The sequence below is a fragment of the Ursus maritimus genome, unplaced genomic scaffold (genome assembly GCF_017311325.1).
Source record: "Ursus maritimus isolate PB19 unplaced genomic scaffold, ASM1731132v1 scaffold_4, whole genome shotgun sequence".
NCBI classification, from domain to species: Eukaryota; Metazoa; Chordata; class Mammalia; order Carnivora; family Ursidae; genus Ursus; species Ursus maritimus.
The window spans coordinates 6121018-6138591 of NW_024426552.1; the positions used below are offsets into that span (position 1 = coordinate 6121018).

At 46.4% G+C, this 17574-nt stretch overlaps 1 protein-coding gene across 2 annotated transcripts; it reads left to right on the top strand.

The window, feature by feature from the left end:
- The first annotated feature begins 1572 nt into the window (after nucleotides 1-1572).
- On the top strand, nucleotides 1573-17461 carry LCA5L (lebercilin LCA5 like). Of its 2 annotated transcripts, XM_008701920.2 has the most exons (6): nucleotides 1573-2087; nucleotides 4031-4168; nucleotides 9177-9261; nucleotides 12558-12661; nucleotides 12825-12942; nucleotides 16716-17461. In XM_008701920.2, exons 1-6 carry the CDS (start codon nucleotides 1641-1643, stop codon nucleotides 17429-17431), a joined length of 1608 nt encoding a protein of 535 aa, XP_008700142.2. In that variant the 5' UTR covers nucleotides 1573-1640; the 3' UTR covers nucleotides 17432-17461. The 2 variants fall into 2 exon arrangements, 1 of the variants encoding a protein (XP_008700142.2); XR_005832284.1 differs by lacking the exons at nucleotides 1573-2087; nucleotides 4031-4168; nucleotides 9177-9261; nucleotides 12558-12661; nucleotides 12825-12942 and adding an exon at nucleotides 15403-15561 and having other exon boundaries at nucleotides 16716-16841.
- The last annotated feature ends 113 nt before the right edge of the window (nucleotides 17462-17574 follow it).

Below are 17574 nucleotides of genomic sequence, written 5' to 3' on the forward strand. Positions count from 1 at the left end.
CCCAGGGAAATCCCTCTCTCCTCCAGGTCACACCACCCAAGAGATGTAAAACATTATACGCTGGGAGTCAGGCTTCAGTCATGCTGGACATGGTGTAGGACATGACAGCCCCCACCCACCCCTGTTGTAATCCAGCCCGATCCACACTGCCTGGGTCTGGGGCTCCCCCAGCCAGGGCCAAGGCATTGAAGTGCCTGGCCTTCCAGTAGGTGTCCTAGAGACTGACTTCTGCTTTCCAATTTTCGATGTGCTCAAAAACCTATTCCAAAGTACCCAAATATCCAACCAGAGCCCTTACTAAATCGTTCCAAGTGGGAAAATAAAGACCTCTGGAGGCATAGTTGTAAAGACAGTCCATCAATTATTGATGTGATACAGATGCTATGATCGTTGTCACCCCTGTGTAGTCTGTCGTAGTCACGATTGAAATGCCTTACCCCAAAAGCATCCTCAGTTTCTGCTGGCTCACTTCCAGCGCGGGCAGAACCACCTTTCCCACCACCTATACCAAACATGTTAAGCCAAGACTCAGATGATGTGTCCACACTTGGGCCAATAGCTTAAGGTTAGGACGCCAGTGACATTGGCCACTAAGTGCTTTCTCTCTCCAGGATGAAGACCATGTTTTTTTAGATCCTAGAATCTAGTTTCAGTCTCTCTCAGAATACAGATATGTATGAACACACACATGTGCAGCGTGCACATACACGTACATAAATGTCATACAAGTGCACATACATATGGGACCTGGGTTCCGTCTCCCACTTCCTGGCTGTGCACCCATCAGTAAGTGACTTCACGAAGCATCAGTTTGCTCATCTTTAAAAGGGGATAATAACACAGTGATGTGACATATACATTTGACACACTCAATTCAGTTATGTAAGCTTGGTGCTTCCAAGCTGGGTGTAATATAGTTTAGATACATTTTGTTTAAAACAGACTTCTGAATACAAGCCAACTAACTCCTTCCTTTAGAGCCCAAAGTAACAGGAAAAATGGTCTCTGATGGATTTACTGAGAGTTGGAATATCCATATATTTCCTCTAAGCAGTTCGATGGCTTTCTAGGGGTCTTTTGAATATAGGAGATCTTCATACATAACGCTGGACTGCAAGGTGATGCTCAAACCGCCTCATAACATATTATCGGAAAGATTATAGCAGACAATCTACATAAAGCATTTAGTTCAATGCTTAACACACGGTAAGCCTTTAGTAAATGTTCTCTATTATTATGGTTTTTAGTGTAGCTTTAATAATAGAAATAAGTATAGGTTTTCCAGTCAAAGAAGACCTGGTTTTCAATCTATTCTGTGGGACTTTGTGGTTCTATAACCTTGGCCAAATGACTCACAGTCTTCAGCTGTTACATAGACTACTGCTGACCTTGAAGGACGTATTCTGCAGACGCAATCACTATCCTGGAGCATGGCCACTCGTGACATGTTCTTTCCCCTTCCAGTTTGCCTGTGTACGTGTGCGGGGTGGGGGCGGGGGGGAACGCAAACGTGCATATCTGCGTATCTATATGTGTAGGACTAGTAACAAACTGGATTATCTGCTTACACAGGCCAGAAGGAAATCTCAGTTGAAAACAAGCACAGCAGGAATGCACCACTTTTAAATTCCCAAAACACAATGATTACCCAAAGAAGAGATGCCATGACTCACCGCCTACTCTCAGCAAGGCTTCATAAGATTAAAGAGCTAAAAAACGAACTTGGTGATATCCACCGTAGACTGGAAGCCACGGTCATAGAAAACCAATTTTTGAAACACCTTCAGTTTAAGCACTTGAAAGCTCTAGGGAAATACGAGAGCTCACAAAATAATCTACCTCAGATTACGGCAAAACATCAGAACGAAGTCAAAAATTTGAGGCAGCTACTTAGGAAATCCCAGGAAAAGGAAAGAAGTGCGTCCAGGAAACTTCGAGAAGCTGACAGTGAGCTGCTGAGGACTAAAGACGCCTTGCAGGTGCTGCAGAAACTTTCTGAAGACAAAAACCTTGCAGAGAGGGAGGAACTTACTCAAAGATTGTCTGTTCTTACAACAAAAACGGAGGCAAATGACAAAAAAATACAGGTCCGTATTTCAGAGGCCTAGAAATTGTAATGTTCCAAAATGAACGTGGAGGAGGGAGCACGTGCATGACACTTGCCGCTGTGCAGTGAAGCATCGCCAGCTGCTTGGCTCACAGGCCACACCAGTGATGCTGTCTAAGGTGGGGCGGGGGTGGGGGGGTCAGGGGCAGGGGCAGGGGAGATGGTCCTTCTGCGATCTAGTGAGCTCATTCTGTGGCTGGGCTTGTTGGTCTGGAAATGACCATTCTCTAAGCCTGTTCGTGTGCTGGAAAGGTTGGGTTGGGTGAAACCTTCTAAACTTCTACTTCAAACTGTTTATTAAAAGCCTCCTTCCTTAAAAGCCTGCCCCCTGCATCTCTCCCGCCCCTTTCCTCATATTCCCTGGTCAGCTGACTTCTCAGCACCGCACAGACATTGTTGGTATGTTCCCAACAGAAGTGTTGCCCCGGTCATGCTCCTGGGAACAGAGAGGGGAAGTGAACCAAAATCACTGCCATGAACGCGTTGATCTTCCTGAATGATGCTTGGTCATCAAGGGCTCGGGGACCGCACTGTAAGGGATGATTTGGGAAAACACCCTGATTCTACTGAGAATTCTGCCGATTTCATGTTAGTTCTTGGTCTCTATAGACGAACATAAATTTTAAAAATTGACTGCTTAATGCCTTATTATATGATGGTAAGAGGCCAATTTTTTAATGAACTTGAAATAAAAAGAAAATATCAAGTTCATTTCATCCCCTTTCTTTTATCAGTTGTTTCCTCTTTGGTAAAATCCTCCTTTATTTTCAAAGAGCATTTTCTCCCATAAAATGGGTGTGTGAGCTGCAGAAAATGATAAGCAGCCTCATTTTCAGTCATGTAATTTATATACCAAACGGCTATTATTTCACTTTTTCCAGGTGATATTGGACCCATCTTAGCACGTGTCCATCAGGGAAAAGTAAATGTATTTCTATCTCATCTACATATTTTTACATAGGCATGTTAAGTAGTTCATGTTTTATATCTGTAACCAAAACCAAAAAGAATTCAAGAACTATATTCTTACCAGATGAACTTGGTCATATGGGAAACTTCGGTTGGTTGTCAGGCATTTGGTGGTTGGAGAAAACGTTTATGAGCCAAAACATATTTTTTAATGTTAATAGTTTGGGGACTGGGATTTTTAGGGGTTATTTCATCCTTCTAGTTTACCATATCGCCCCACTTTGCTTTAATGAGAAAGTATTAATACTATAACTGGGGGAAAAAAGAAAGAAAGGGCCTTTTGGCCAAGCCTCTGTCAAAGTCCAGACCAAAGAGGTTTGCAGTAAAATTCTCATGCTGGAGAGGATGGAGAGGGGGTGCCCGCACCCCCATGAGCCCTGGATGCGGGTGGCCGCAGGGCTGGCAGAGATCTCCTGGTCTTAGAATTCTTTCCTCCTTGGGGGGTGCGGGGGGCGAGTCCCTGCAGGAGCTCCCAGGGTCAGTGAGCCGAGACTCCAGCCCGCACGGCTGCCCTGCTGCTGGCCAGCCCTCCAGCGGCTGAGGCCCGACAGAGCTCCGGCGTCCACGTGCCACGTTAGCAGCCCCCGCGCTGGCACAGCCACTTGGGTTGGGTTTTAAGGCATAGCATTGATTATATTCATTAATTTTCCAGAAATTTTCTAAAGTTGTTTGTATTTTTTTAATCAAATTCTAGAGTGTGAAAAACATTAGATTCAAAATATATTGATTTTCTAGAGTTGGGATCTGGGGTGTTTTGGCTTTTGTGTTTGTGTGTGTGGTTATATTTAGTTCTAATATATGTCCCCTGCAGCAGCCATGCACTAAAATTGTATTAAAAGTTCACATTTCTCATAAGTGCAATTAGTTCCATTGCAATTGGAGTTGTTTGTTTGTTTGTTTGTTTTAACAATACTACATTGGTTACAGAATAGTTGAAATATATACTGTTTTCAGAGCTTGGAAAAACAACTGCGGTTGAACAACAGAGCCTTCAATCGGCAGCTGGCCATTGAGACCCGGAAGACGTTAGCAGCTCAAGCCTCTACGAAGACTCTGCAAATGGAAATAAAACGCCTTCAACAAAAACTTAAGGTACTTCTTTTAAAGCAAAATGTAACAAAAGTTGTGAAATTCTGGTTCCCAAAATACCAGAGCTATTCTTTAAATTATTTAACTTCAAGCATCTATTTCTCAAAGTAACTTTTTTTCCCTACAACCATATGAACAGACAGAGGATCTGAAATTACCGGGGTGAGTTCACAGCCTGGTGAATGTGTGCTGCAACGAGAGAAATTAAATCTCTACGCTATCCATTAGCAAAACTTCCTGTTAACATCTCATTCCATCACATGAATGAATATGAGTGTGTTTTGTTATCTTTTTAATGGAACCCAAACTAAGTTTTTAAAATTTTAAAATTACCTTACATCCTTGAAATATTTTGAGTAATTTTAGTGACCCACAAATTTATTTTAAAGTCTCCCTTGGAAATGTTTGCAAAACTGTCTTTAAAGTGTGCTTTAGGGGCGCCTGGGTGGCGCAGTCCTTTGTGCAGCGCACTCAGTTTTAACTTAGGTCATGATCTCAGGAAAATGAGCGTGTGGCGTCTGCTCGAGATTCTCTCTCTCCCTCTGCCCCTTCCCCACTCGCACTCTAAATAAATTAATTAATTAAATCTTTTAAAAAGAAAAAAAATAAACTGTGCTTTAAAGATGAGAATTAGGGCACCTGGGTGGTTCAGTTGGTTAAGCGTTTGCTTTTGGCTCAGGTCATGGTCTCAGGGTCCTGGGATCAAGTCCCACATCAGGCTCTCTGCTCAATGGGGAGTCTGCTTCTCCCTCTCACTCTCTCTCAAATAAATAAATAAAATCTTTTACATATTAATCTCAATGTTTTGGACCTTGTTTGGAATCTGATTCAAGCAAACTTTTTAAAAAAATTATAGAACACTTGGAAAAATGTGAAACAAACTGAATATTTGATATCACGGGATTATTACTGATTTTTTTTTGGTAGGTGAGATGTTGATTTTTTGTGGTTAGGTTTTAAAAGGGATGCCTTGTCTGCTATAGATACACAGGGAAAGGCTTACATATTAAATTATATGATGTCTAGGATTTGCTTCAAAATAATTCCCAGACAGGGAATGGATCAGAGATCAGAGAGGGTGGTGTGTAGAGAGAAACAGACAGGGCATAAGTTGTTCATTAGTGAATCTGGTTCATTGGTTCATAGAGATTCACTGTACTATTTTCTCTACTTTTACATATTTTTTATATTTTTATAATAAAATCCTTTCAAAGGGAAAAATAAGAAAAATCACATATTTATGCATAAAAAAGAGTTGGAATAGATTAAGAAGATGGGCTAAATGCATGTTTTTCATCCCTTCCTGCACCAACCCCATGGAAATGACAGAAAACGTATTTTTAAAACAATAACCCATAACCCCAGAAAGGATACCACAATTGTACCAGAACTGCCAAAGAATTTCTGGAAGATAAAAGGATCAAAAACAATTTTTTGGATTGATGGAGAAACCAGACACAAATAATCACAACCTAAATCACATTGCAGAAAAATTGCTGGTGAGGTACCAGGAACGGGGAGGGAAACCCCACGCTCAGACTCAGCACAGTGACCAGCAGGAGCAGAGCCTTGGGGCAGCCGTCTCCGCATTTGGTTGAAGCCGAGGCCCGCAGACTTGGCCACACCTTCATCATCTGGGGAGCCTTGAAAACTCCATTGGCCCGGCCACACCCACACCTGCGAAATGAGAATCGGGGACACCACGCATCAGGAGACCAGCTGCTGTCACGAGAGGCGGGGACCTTATACCACATTCACCAGCAGATAAACGGGGATTCTGTTTTGGGCTGAGAAGGACATTGTTCACTCTGGCCTCAACTGTTGGGGATGATAGACCATATCTAACTGCGCTCCCTTCAGAACCCCCGCAGGAGGAATCAGTAAAGGACCGAAAGAAAGTAGACACACAAAAGCAAGGAGCTGGGGGCAAGTCATCGGCAAACAGCAGAGATTTGGGTACATTTACTGAAGACAGAAAGTGGGTGGAAGCATTTATGGGGGTGACACAGAGCAGAAGCCACAGCAAGAGGTGCTGGGGAAGCATTTGTCCAGCGGAGGACAGGAGGGAAAGCACCTGAGCTCGTGGGATTGCATCACCAGGCTCACCTGCCCGGTCTGTCAATGGCACTCACAGCACCCGAGTCCAGCATCTTCCATCAGGCAGGAAGTTCCTGAATGAATTGCTTGAGAAGAAACAGGGCACCTAGGGTAAAATGCTGACATTCCCGGTAAAGCCCTTCAAAGAGTACATTCTGGAATACGGGAATGACTCAGCCCAAAGTGAAACCTGACAGTTAGCAAGTCCCATTGATTTACCCAGAGCCAGCCTGCCTTCCTGTTCCGGTAAGAAGCCTACTAAGGAAATACATTTCTATATAAAACAAATAGGTAGGTAAATAAAATAATCCAGCCCCTCATTCTTAAATATGCTCAAGCAACCACATCTGTGAAGAAAACCAGCATCATAAAGAAAGTGCAGGAATAGCAAGCAGAACAGCTCACCCTGTAGGTTCAGTTTAATATCCGGGATAGAAGATACCATGCCCATAAAATAAGAATATTATGAACATGGAAAAAATCAGAAAACAGTAAGTAAAAACTCAAAGAAGATTCCAGCATACAAAATTCAGTAGAAGAGCTAGAAGATAAGGAAAATCCATGGACACTGAAGAAATCTCCCCAAAACAAAGAGCCAGAAGACAGATGAAAAATACATGAAGGAAAATAAGACATGCAAAGAATGTGTTGTACGAAGTAATTTAAAACAATCCGCTGGGTCTTTTCAGTCATTACACCCATGGCCTATCACCGATAGTTTCTTCCTGCATTCAGCGTATACTCCTACCTTCTTTCCAGCCCTGTTTCATCTGGAAAAATGAGATTGCCTTTTATGCTTCATGGTCATCCCTAGTACTGACCCAAGGAGAAAAGGAATAGAAACCTTAAGGATGTTTTAGTGCCCTGACTGCTCCAGTCACTGTGGCTGCATAACATATTACTTCACAACTTTCAGTGGCTTAAGAAATGAGAATATTATTTTTGTTCACGAATCCACAATGTGGGCAGGGCTTGCTGGAAAGAGCTCATCTCTGCCACTCTTGACATCACCTAAGGTGGTTCAAAGACTGGGGGCTGGAGTTCTCTGAAGTCTCATTCATATGTCTGCAGTTGGTGCCAACTGACGGCTGAGATCATAACTGGAGCGTTGGCCAGACCACCCTCATGTGGTGTGGGCTTCCGCACAACATGGCGGCGAGGTTCCAACGAGAAAAGTGGAGAGATACAGACAGAAAGAGAACCAGTCACACGGCGTCTCTTCTGCCTCATTCCCTTTGTCAAGGCAGCACAAGAGGGGGAGCAGTGGATTTTCGATGGGGAGTCACAAGTTCTGGGAGAGCATGGGACCAGAAATGGGACCAGAAAGATTGCTGAAGCCATTTTAGGAAAATGCAGTCTGCCATATTAACATAAATCATTAATACCTGAATTTGGGACTGGTCTTAACTAGCCAAGCCCCCCGGACCTGGCTGGTGTCTGCTGAATATGGCTGGTGAAATTCACAGCCTCTTCTCAGTAGGTCAGATCTTGGTGATCTTCACTTGTCTGTTGGTGCCAATGCCTTGAGATCCATCTGTCATCTGATCTGAGTCTGTGCTGTGGGATCACCTGGGTCAGTAACCTGGAGGACTGGGGAGCACGTTCCCCTCTGTGGGGTCCCTCTCCCTGTGCAAGTGAGGGAAGCGCTACCTTTGGCCCTTTGCCTGGACATTGCCTTTAGCCTTTTCCACTTACTACTTGGCAATGCCATGTTACTGTCACTCCACGCTGGCCTGGGCGCTTGACAAAGGGGTTTGAATTCCGAGGGCCACGCCAAGGCCTCCTGTGCTGAGAGTTTCCCAAACCTCAGAGTTGTTTCTTCCCCCCCTTAATATCTCTGAGGGGCGCAGGGAGACCAGAACTCCATCCGATCTCTCTTGCTCTCTCTCCCTCCCCCCTTCTCTGCCCCCGCCCTTCCCCGGGCCTCTTCCTCCAGGCTTTCCTGAATAATCACACAGAGGGAGGAAACCCTTCACTCAGACACTCCTTTTGACTGCGGTTTTGGCTAAAACTTGGTGGTCTTAAGTCTAACAGGCTTGCCTCTTGATGCATGTGTAAGAGGAGTGTTTGCTGCTTAACGAAACCTTTTTTTTTTCCCCTCAACAAGCCAGGATTTCATGGCTTTTTTTTTGCCAAGACTTTAAAAAGTCAGTACTTTGTCGGGTGGGGCCTGGGTGGCTCAGTCGGTTGAGTGTCCGCCTCCTGTTTGGCTCTGGTTGTGATCTCAGGGTCACGAACACAGAGTCGGCTTGGGATTCTCTCTCCCTCTGCCCCTCCTACTTGTGCTCAAGCTCGCTCGCTCGCTCTCTCAAATAAATAAATAAATCTTGAAAAAATAAAAATAATAAAATAACAAGTCAATACTGAGATTCAAAGCCGAACCATGATGCCTTTGTTGTAGGCTTTGCGCACCCTGCACTCACTGAATGCAATCGTGTCTAGTAGAACTTCCTGCGGTGGTGGGAATGTTCTGCGCGCCCCAGCCAGCAGCGTGCTCCCGAGTCTCGGGCAGCTACCGAGCGCTGGAAGTAGGGGTAACGTGACGGAGGACTGACGTGTTCATTTCATTTCAATTAGTTCAGATCACAACGTGGCTAGTGGCTATATTGGACCATTGGAGAAAAAGCCAGTAAACTTCATGGCACAGACCCAGGGGAGAGGAAAACTACAGTGAGAGACGCTGGCCCAAAAAGCCCTGGACAGTACTGTCCCCGGCACAAAAGTCTGCTGCTCTGTTAAAAAGCACTTTTTGGTGTCGGGAATGGTATATAAGGATATGACCTGTTTCTGTTTCTGCTAGCATCTATAGACTGTATTCAAAGAATACTGAGCCCACTGAAATTGCTTTATAGAAGAAATCGAGGCTGATAAGAGCAAACATTTATAGAAAAATTGGTATTGTGGTTCTCTTTAGGAGAAGGATCGAGAGCTTGAAATTAGAAACATCTATACTAGTCGGATACTTAAAAATTTACATGACAAAGAAGATTATCCAAAAGGTACCTTTTAATTATTTTTGCTCACAGTCTATTTTTAAGTATGTAGTCGTATTTTTCTACTTTATATCAAGCAAATAATGGATATTTTAAAAATCATTGTACTAGGCATTGAAACATTTTGTGATTCTAGAAGGATAATGAGCTGTGGGATCTGGTCGAAACAGCAGGAGGGCATAGACAAGCTCTCCTGCCCTCCCGGCCTCTAAACCAAGTCCTGCGCGTGCTCACTGCAGGCAGAGCGGGAGCCCCACTTCCCAGCTGGGAGCAAAATCTCCGCCAGCTAGTGAACTTTCTACATACAGCTCTTAGCCAGTCTGTGGGTTTTTAAAATCATCATTATTTAGGTACAATTTGCCTCAATAAAATGCACCCATTTTAAGTGTGCATTTCAGTGGGTTTTGACAAAAGCTGATATGCCTGTGACCAGCACCCCAGTGAGGACAGAACCTCCCCTTCCTCAGGGGCACCCCTCACAACCCCCTGCCATCAGGAGTCCCTGGCACTGGCCTCAGGCAACCGCTGATTTCCCTTGTCAGGGCAGCTTCCTTCGCCCGTTCTAGAATTTCCTGTGAGTGGACTCATACAGCAGTGCTCGTCCGTGTCTGGCCCCATGCCTTTGAGATTCGCGCATGCTGCCGCCGCCATCATTCGTTTGTCCCTTTTCGTTGCTGAGTGGTATTTTTCCTTCAAGACAGGCCGTCCTTACCCACCCCCCGCAAGATCTGCCAGCGTCAGGCATTCCTCAGAAGACGTACAATAGGAACACTCACCCCTGGTTTGGTAGAAAAAGCCACTACGTGCTTATTATTTTGTTGTTATTGCTTTTTGTCATTGTCGTTGTTGTTGTTTTAAATTCAATTAATTCACATATAATGTATTATTATTTCAGGGGTAGAGTTCAGTGATTCATCAGTCGCATATAACACCCAGTGCTCATTATATCAAGTGCCCTCCTTAATGCCCATCCCCCAGTTACCCCAGCCCCCCAGCCCCTCCCCTCCAGCAACCCTCAGTTTGTTTCCTATGATTAAGAGTCTCATGATTTGTCTCCCTCTCTGATTTCATCTTGTTTTATTTTCCCCTCCCTTCCCCTATGATCCTCTGTCTTATTTCTTAAATTCCACATATGAGTGAGATATGGTAATTGTCTTTCTCTGACTGACTTATTTTGCTTAGCAGAATATCCTCTAGTTCCATCCAAATCATTGCAAATGGCAAGATTTCATTTTTTTGATGGCTAAGTAGTATTCCATTGTGTATATATGAACCACATCTTCTTTATCCATTCATCTGTCGATGGACGTCTGGGCTCTTTCCATAGTTTAGCTATTGTGGCTATTGCTGCTATAAACGTTGGGGTGCAGGTACCCCTTCAGATCACTACATTTCTATCTTCAGGGTAAATACCCAGTAATGCAACTGCTGGGTCATAGGGTAGCTCTAGTTTCAACTTTTTGAGGAACCTCCATACCGTTCTCCAGAGTGGCTGCACCAGCTTGCATTCCCACCAACAGTGCAGGAGGGCTCCCCTTTCTCCACATTCTTGCCAACTTCTGTCGTTTCCTGGCTTAATTTTAACCATTCTGACTAGGGTGAGATAGCATCTCATTGTGGTTTCGATTTGTATCTCCCTCATGCCGAGCGATGTGGAGCATTTTTTTCATGTGTCTATTGGCCATTTGAATGTCTTCTTTGAAGAAATGTCTGTTCATGTCTTCTGCCCATTTCTTGACTGGATTATTTGTTCTTTGGGTGTTGAGTTTGGTAAGTTCTTTGTAGATTTTGGATACTAGTCCTTTCTCTGATAAGACATTCGCAAATATTTTCTCCCATTCTGTCAGTTGTCTTTTGGTTTTGTCGACTGTTTCCTTTACTGTGCAAGAGCTTTTTATCTTGATGAAATCCTGATAGTTCGTTTTTGCCTTTGTTTCCCTTGCCTTTGGAGACGTGTCTAGTAAGAAGTTGCTGCGGCTGAGGTCGAAGAGGGTGCTTCCTTTGTTCTCCTCTAGGATTTTGATGGATTCCTGTCTCACATTTAGGTCTTTCATCCATTTTGAGTTTATCGTTGTGCATGGTGTAAGGAAATGGTCCAGTCTCATTCTACTACATGTGGCTGTCCAACTTTCCCAACACCACTTGTGGAAGAGACTGTCTTTTTTCCATTGGATATTCTTTCCTGCTTTGTCGACGATTAGTTGACCATAGAGTTGAGGGTCCATTTCTGGGTTCTCCATTCTGTTCTATTGATCTACATGTCTGTTTTTGTGCCAGGACCATCCTGTCTTGGTGATTACAGCTTTGTAATAGAGCTTGAAGTCCGGCATTGTGATGCCCCCAGCTCTGGTTTTCTTTTTCAACATTCCTTTGGCTATTCGGGGTCTTTTCTTGTTCCACACAAATTTTGGGATTATTTGTTCCAGCTCTGTGAAAAAAAAAATTGATGGTATTTTGGTAGGGATAGCATTGAACGTGTAGATTGCTCTAGGTAGCTTAGACATTTTAACATTTGTCCTTCCAACCCATGAGCGTGGAACATTTTTCCATTTCTTTGTGGTCTTCCTCAGTTTCTTTCATGAGTGTTCTATAGTTTTCTGAGTACAGATCCTTTGCCTCTTTGGTTTGGTTTATTTCTAGGTATCTTATGGGCTTTGGCGCACTTAATGATCAACTCCTTAATTTCTCTTTCTTCTGTCTCATTGCTAGTGTATAGAAATGCAACTGGTTTCTGGGCATTGATTTTCTATCCTGTCACGTTGCTGAATTCCTGTAGGAGCTCTAGCAATTGGGGGGGAGCCTTTTATAGAGTATTGTGTCATCTGTCTACCCGCTTACTTTTAAAGGCAACAACCTCAAATTTCCTTGCCTTCCTTTGCTTCTGCTTTGTAAGTAGCAGAGATGATCATAGCAACCATGGGGTCACTTAAATGCGATCACACTTTGAGAAAAGTATAGATTTAGTGGCGGGCTCCAGCACGGATTATCATTCTAACATTGGTAACGCTGCGGCTCGCTGCCTCACGCGCGGGTGCCCTCCCACAGCAGCGCCCACCTAGCCTAAAGCCTCCTCGCTCTGGAGTCTAACACTGTGACACCCACAACCTTTGTGGCCCAAACTAAGACAAATCGGGTGAACTGGCAGGGAAAGGGGAACTGGCGGATGTTAACCATATATTGGGGAAAAAGTTTTAACTGGACACTTTGTCTTACCCTACAAACTTCAGTGTTATTTCATATCTAAAATCGGTGTTGCTTCCACATGTAAAATGTCTCTCACATAGAATGTACCTGTTCTGTAGTTTCTTCAACAAAATCTGTACAAGCAGACAGAAGCTTTTCGTTGACGAGTATGAAACACCAGGAAACCCAAAAGTCGGAAGCCACTCCGTCTGTGACGGCTCAGGTACGACAGACTGGAACCCCTGCAGTGTCTGAAGATGTCTTTACAGGTAGTGTGTGAACAGTCTCGTAGGCTCCACAGAAGTATCTGTATTCATTGAATAAAATGCAATTTAAAATGATCTGTACCCAAAAAAATGTGGTTATGCTACTTTTCTAAATTATAGGGTGAAAGGACAACCAGAAACATTGGTCCTAAAGAAGAATCAGCGGCAATAACCCGTGCTATTCCTCACTGTGGCAGCGAACTTCCAAACCAGGAGGATTCCAAGAGAAAACACGAAGGTAATTTTAACCACTTGTAAAAGTTTCCTTTACTCTTACTTGATTTAAGTTGTGAATTATTCTGTGTGTATGTGTGTGTGTGTGTGAGTGTGTGTAAAAGTACACATAAGGGGCGCCTGGGTGGCTCAGTTGATTAAGCCTCCGACTCTTGATTTTGGTTCAGGTCATGATCCCAGGGTTCTGGGATCGAGCCTGGCATCAGGCTCCCCAGAGGGAGCAGGGAGCCTGCATCTCCCTCTCTCTGCAGCTCACCCAGCTTGTGCTCTCTCTTTCTCTCTCTGTCAAATAAATAAATAAAATCTTTATTAAAATAAATAAAAGTATACATAAAACACACATACACAATGTAAAGAATTATCAGGAAATGAACACCTGTGTAGCCACTGCCCTGCTTGAGAACTAGGACCTTAGCGCGCCGCGGAACACCTGTGGGCGCTGCCCAACCACACCCCTGCGCCCCCGGCCGCCAGAAATCACCACCAGCTTCCGTTTTATGCCCGTCACTCCCTTCTTGGTCCTCACAACGTGTGTCCTTCAACAATACGTTCCGTTTTGACACACTGATTAGCGAAGCCAAGCCGAGCTGAGTAAAGGGCAGCATCCCCTCTAAGGGAGGCTTGGAAGGAAACTCCCAGGAAAAGATGCAGACTGGCTTCAGCTTCCCCGATGTCCAAGGGTCGGGTCTGGGGTGAGGTCGTGCGTCCCCCTGGGAGGCAGAGACCCATCAGAGCCTTGGCACCCAGGCCGGGACAGAGCGGCTCGGAAGGAATGCGCTGCCCGGAATCTCCCGTCCTGAGACCACCAGCCTCGGCTCCCGCGCTGGGCAGCAGGTCCAAGCAGAGCGCGTCTGTCCCCGGCCCGGCGGCAGCGCGTGGCGACCAGGGCAGCACCTTCACCAGGCCGCGGGCGGGACAGGCCGAGGTCGCGCGGTGCCCGGGAGATCGGCCGAGCGGGGGTCTGGGTGGCGTCAGCCCGCAGTGCCGCAGGCCCCGGACCGGTCCCCTCTACCCCGCGGCGCGGCGCCCCCCCCCACCCCCGCAGGCTCCTGCGACGCCGTCCTCTGCGAAGTCTCCTGGTTCTGAGCCCTGCCCCCTCCTGCCCCGTAAACGCTGTCCTGCCCTGAGAGCACATCGCGCCTGGCTGCTGGAGAACGGGCGCAGGCCACGTCAGTGTGGGTGCTTCCATCTGGAAACGGCGTTATGCGACCCTCACCCTTGATTAATAATTGGCTAGAAATTCAAGGGTGGAGATCATTGACCTTCAGAATTTTATTATTTTTTAAAGATTTTGTTTCTTTAGACAGAGAGAGTGGGCACATGCAAGTGGGGTGGGGGTAGAGGGAGGTAGAAAAATCTCAAGCTGACTCCCCGCTGAGTGCGGAGCCCGACCCGGGGCTTGATCCCTCGACCTGGGATCATGACCTGAGCGGAAATCAAGAATCCAAGGCTTCACCAGCTGAGCCACTAGGCTCAGAATTTTAAAGCCGATGCCCTGTTGCTTCCATGTTCAACTACTGCCGAAGGGAAATGTGTCTGAGTGCCCCCGGCTGGCAAACACAACCGCTGTGGCCAGTCACCCAGGGTCGGGGGTCCCGCGCTCCCTCGGCGGAGTGGGCTGGCTTCCGGAGAGGCGTGGAGGGCCCACACCCTCCCTGTGATGACACAGCCTTGGCGGAGCTCGCTGGACGCCTCCGAGTCTGGTGCAGTGTGGCGGAAGCTGACAACGCCACTTTCGGTTCCTTCTGGGGTCACTGGTCTAAGTTTTTCGCGGAGATGTCGGTCCGTGTTGGTAATTCACATTGTCCTGAAAAGCTTATTCACTCCCTTGACAAATACTCTTGGAGCATACAGTGTGTCCGGTGCGGCTCTGGGCACTGGGGATGCAGCAGTGAAGACGAGCTGTCCTGCCCTCGCGCGCTCTGTTCCCGCGTGGAACGACAAATGCTGCGTAAAACAAGTAAGGCAGGCGGCATGTGTGAGGGCGGTGATGCTGCAAAGAACGACCCGGAGAAGAGGGAAGGGCAGGGCAGCCACGACTGGGCTGAGGGGAAGGAGCGACCTGTGCGGACACCTAGAAGGGCATTCCGGGCGAAGACTGCGGGGCCCAGAGGGACTGCGCAAGGGGCACTGGGCGGCGGATGGGGCGAGTCCTGCTGCGGGACAGCTCGGTGAGCATGGTGCGGACTCGGGCCTTCTCTCTGAGGGCGATGGGGAGCCATGAAGGGCTTGGAGTTCGGGAAGGACCCCATCTGCCTCCCCAGGCGGCGGTGCAGGGAGGCCAGAGCAGCCCACTGCCCTACCGCAGGCAGGAAAGAAGGTGACTCACACAGGTGATGGAACAGTGGAGGTGGGAAATGAGCAATTTCGCCCAAGTTGTCAAATGTTCACATTTGCATCCAGTATCGTGGGGCACAACAGGAAGTTATTTAGAATTAACTAGTCTACTGGCTTCTTTGCTCACCATTAATTGTTAAAACAACTGCTCTTGCCAGAATTCTTTTTTTATTTTCCTGGATTAAAATGAATAGTCTTATTTCAGAATGTATTCCGTGAGAAAATCTTCCAACCCTGTGCTCACGTGACATTGCCCCCGTCCCGTCACAAAGGAGCGGCCGTCCAGGTTTGTAAGTGGTCAGGGCACAGGTCATCAGTGCATGTTTTCCTCAGGGGTGCATGTCTGTCTGCCTCGGAAGGGGGGAAGCTGAGGGCAGGGCTCACTGCGTGCCTGGGTAAGGAACAGGAAAGGCAAGCTCACCTTCAAGTGACTTTTTCATTTGACAACGTACTGCGAACCTCTCTCCCGTGAGTTCATGAGTACCCACCCCGTTCTTTGTAGCAGCTGCCCAGAACCCCACGGCCTGAGCGTGCCACCTCTTTCCCTGGGACCCCGACACACATTTGGGATGCTGCCTTGTTACTAAACCACGCTGCAGTACACATCCCTATACGTGTCTTTGTGTATTTCTATAGAGTTTGGTTCTAGAAGTGCAGTTGTTGGATCTAAGAATATGTTCACTTAAAAAATCATGCTAGGTACAGGGGCGCCTGGATGGCGCTCAGCTGAGCATCTGACTCTTGGTCTCCGTTCAGGTCATGATCTCAGGGGCATGAGATCGAGCGCCGGGTCAGGTTCCACGCTCAGCGGGGAGTCAGCTTGAGATTCTCTCTCTCCCTCTGCCCCTCCTCTCCACCCCCCATGCATACATGCATGCTCTCGCTCTAAAAAGAAAAGAAAAAAATTTAAAAAAATTTTGATAGCGCAAATTGCCGTCCAAAAAAAGCTGTACCAATGGACACACCCACCAATGGGGAACAGAACTTAGAGCAGGAGCCCGATGTGGGGCTTGATCCCAGGGACCTGGGATCCCGCCCTGAGCCAAAGGCAGATGCTTAATCACTGAGCCACCCAGGTGCCCCAGAAGTTCCAATACTCTAACCAAATCTGGAAAATAGTTGCCCATTTGGATGGGGAAATATTCTCATTGTTTTAACTGGTGTTCCATCGACAGTAGTGATGAACACCCACTAGGAACTGCTTAGCAAATGTTAGCTATTCTTTCATGAATATGTTTCTTTTGGTTTCGTAATTCTTCCTTGGCATGTTCTAGAAAGTAGCACATTTCCAGCTTGTTACCAGCCCCTTCCCTGTACGCCAGTGTTGGACGCATGTGCTCACGTGCCTGGGAGATGTCAGTCCGTGCACTCAGCACGCCTTCTTGAGATAGAAATCCGTTCATCTCAAAGATCACTAAATAGACTATTTTCCGAATACAGATTTATCGGAGGAAGAGGAACATTTGGAAGTACAACCACCTCTGGAGAATACTGGAAGAAAGAGAGAGACAAAGGAAGATCAAGAAAAGAAAGCCACTTCAGTGAAAGAAGAACTACCACCAAAAAGAATTCAAGTGACTCATCCTGAAAGGGAGGGGAAGCAGGAAGACGACGCAGGGAAAGAAAAGTTCAAAAGAAGTCTCCAGATAAATGACACGGAGGAGATGCCCGATAAAAATGCCGCTTCAAATATCAAGATACCCTTCAGACAGAGGAAGCATTACTCGTTCACAGAAGCGATCGAGAACCTGCACCACGGGCTTCCTGCCTCGGGAGGGCCGGTCAGCGCCGGTGTGACCAGAGGTGGCGCGGCCACCAGCAAGCCTCGCGGGAACGCGGAAGGACTGAAGCCAGAACATTCTGTGAGTGGGTATGAACCCTCTTTTGGCAAGTCTTCCCGAACAAAAGCAAAAGATACTTTCAGAGATAAGAAGAGCAGTCTAATGGAAGAGCTCTTCGGGTCGGGCCACGTCTTTAAGCACGACCGGACCAGGCCTGCGGCTCAGCGGGCCCAGCCGACTCCCGAAAGTAAGACGCACCGTCGAGCGCCCAGTCAGGCCTCCGCCAGCAACGCCCTCGGGGACTCTAACGGAACTGTGGTAAATTCCATTAAGTCACCTTCACCTGCAGAAGGAAAAAGAAAAATAATTATTTAAATATAGCCAATATCCTAATACATTCTGATACGATATTCTCGTTCTTATGTGCCTTTAATCTTATAATGTTCGTGTGTGTGTGTGTGTGTGTGTGTGTGTGTGCTGACTTTGGATAATTAAGGTTTTATTATAACTCAATTTTA

Bases quoted from the DNA above. Each gene is read 5' to 3' on its own strand.
- LCA5L (XM_008701920.2), top strand. From the start codon at position 1,641: ATGATTACCCAAAGAAGAGATGCCATGACTCACCGCCTACTCTCAGCA. The intron at 9,262-12,557 runs GTACCTTTTAAT...CCTGTTCTGTAG, and splicing joins CAAAGAAGATTATCCAAAAG to TTTCTTCAACAAAATCTGTA. The intron at 12,943-16,715 runs GTAATTTTAACC...TTCCGAATACAG, and splicing joins TTCCAAGAGAAAACACGAAG to ATTTATCGGAGGAAGAGGAA.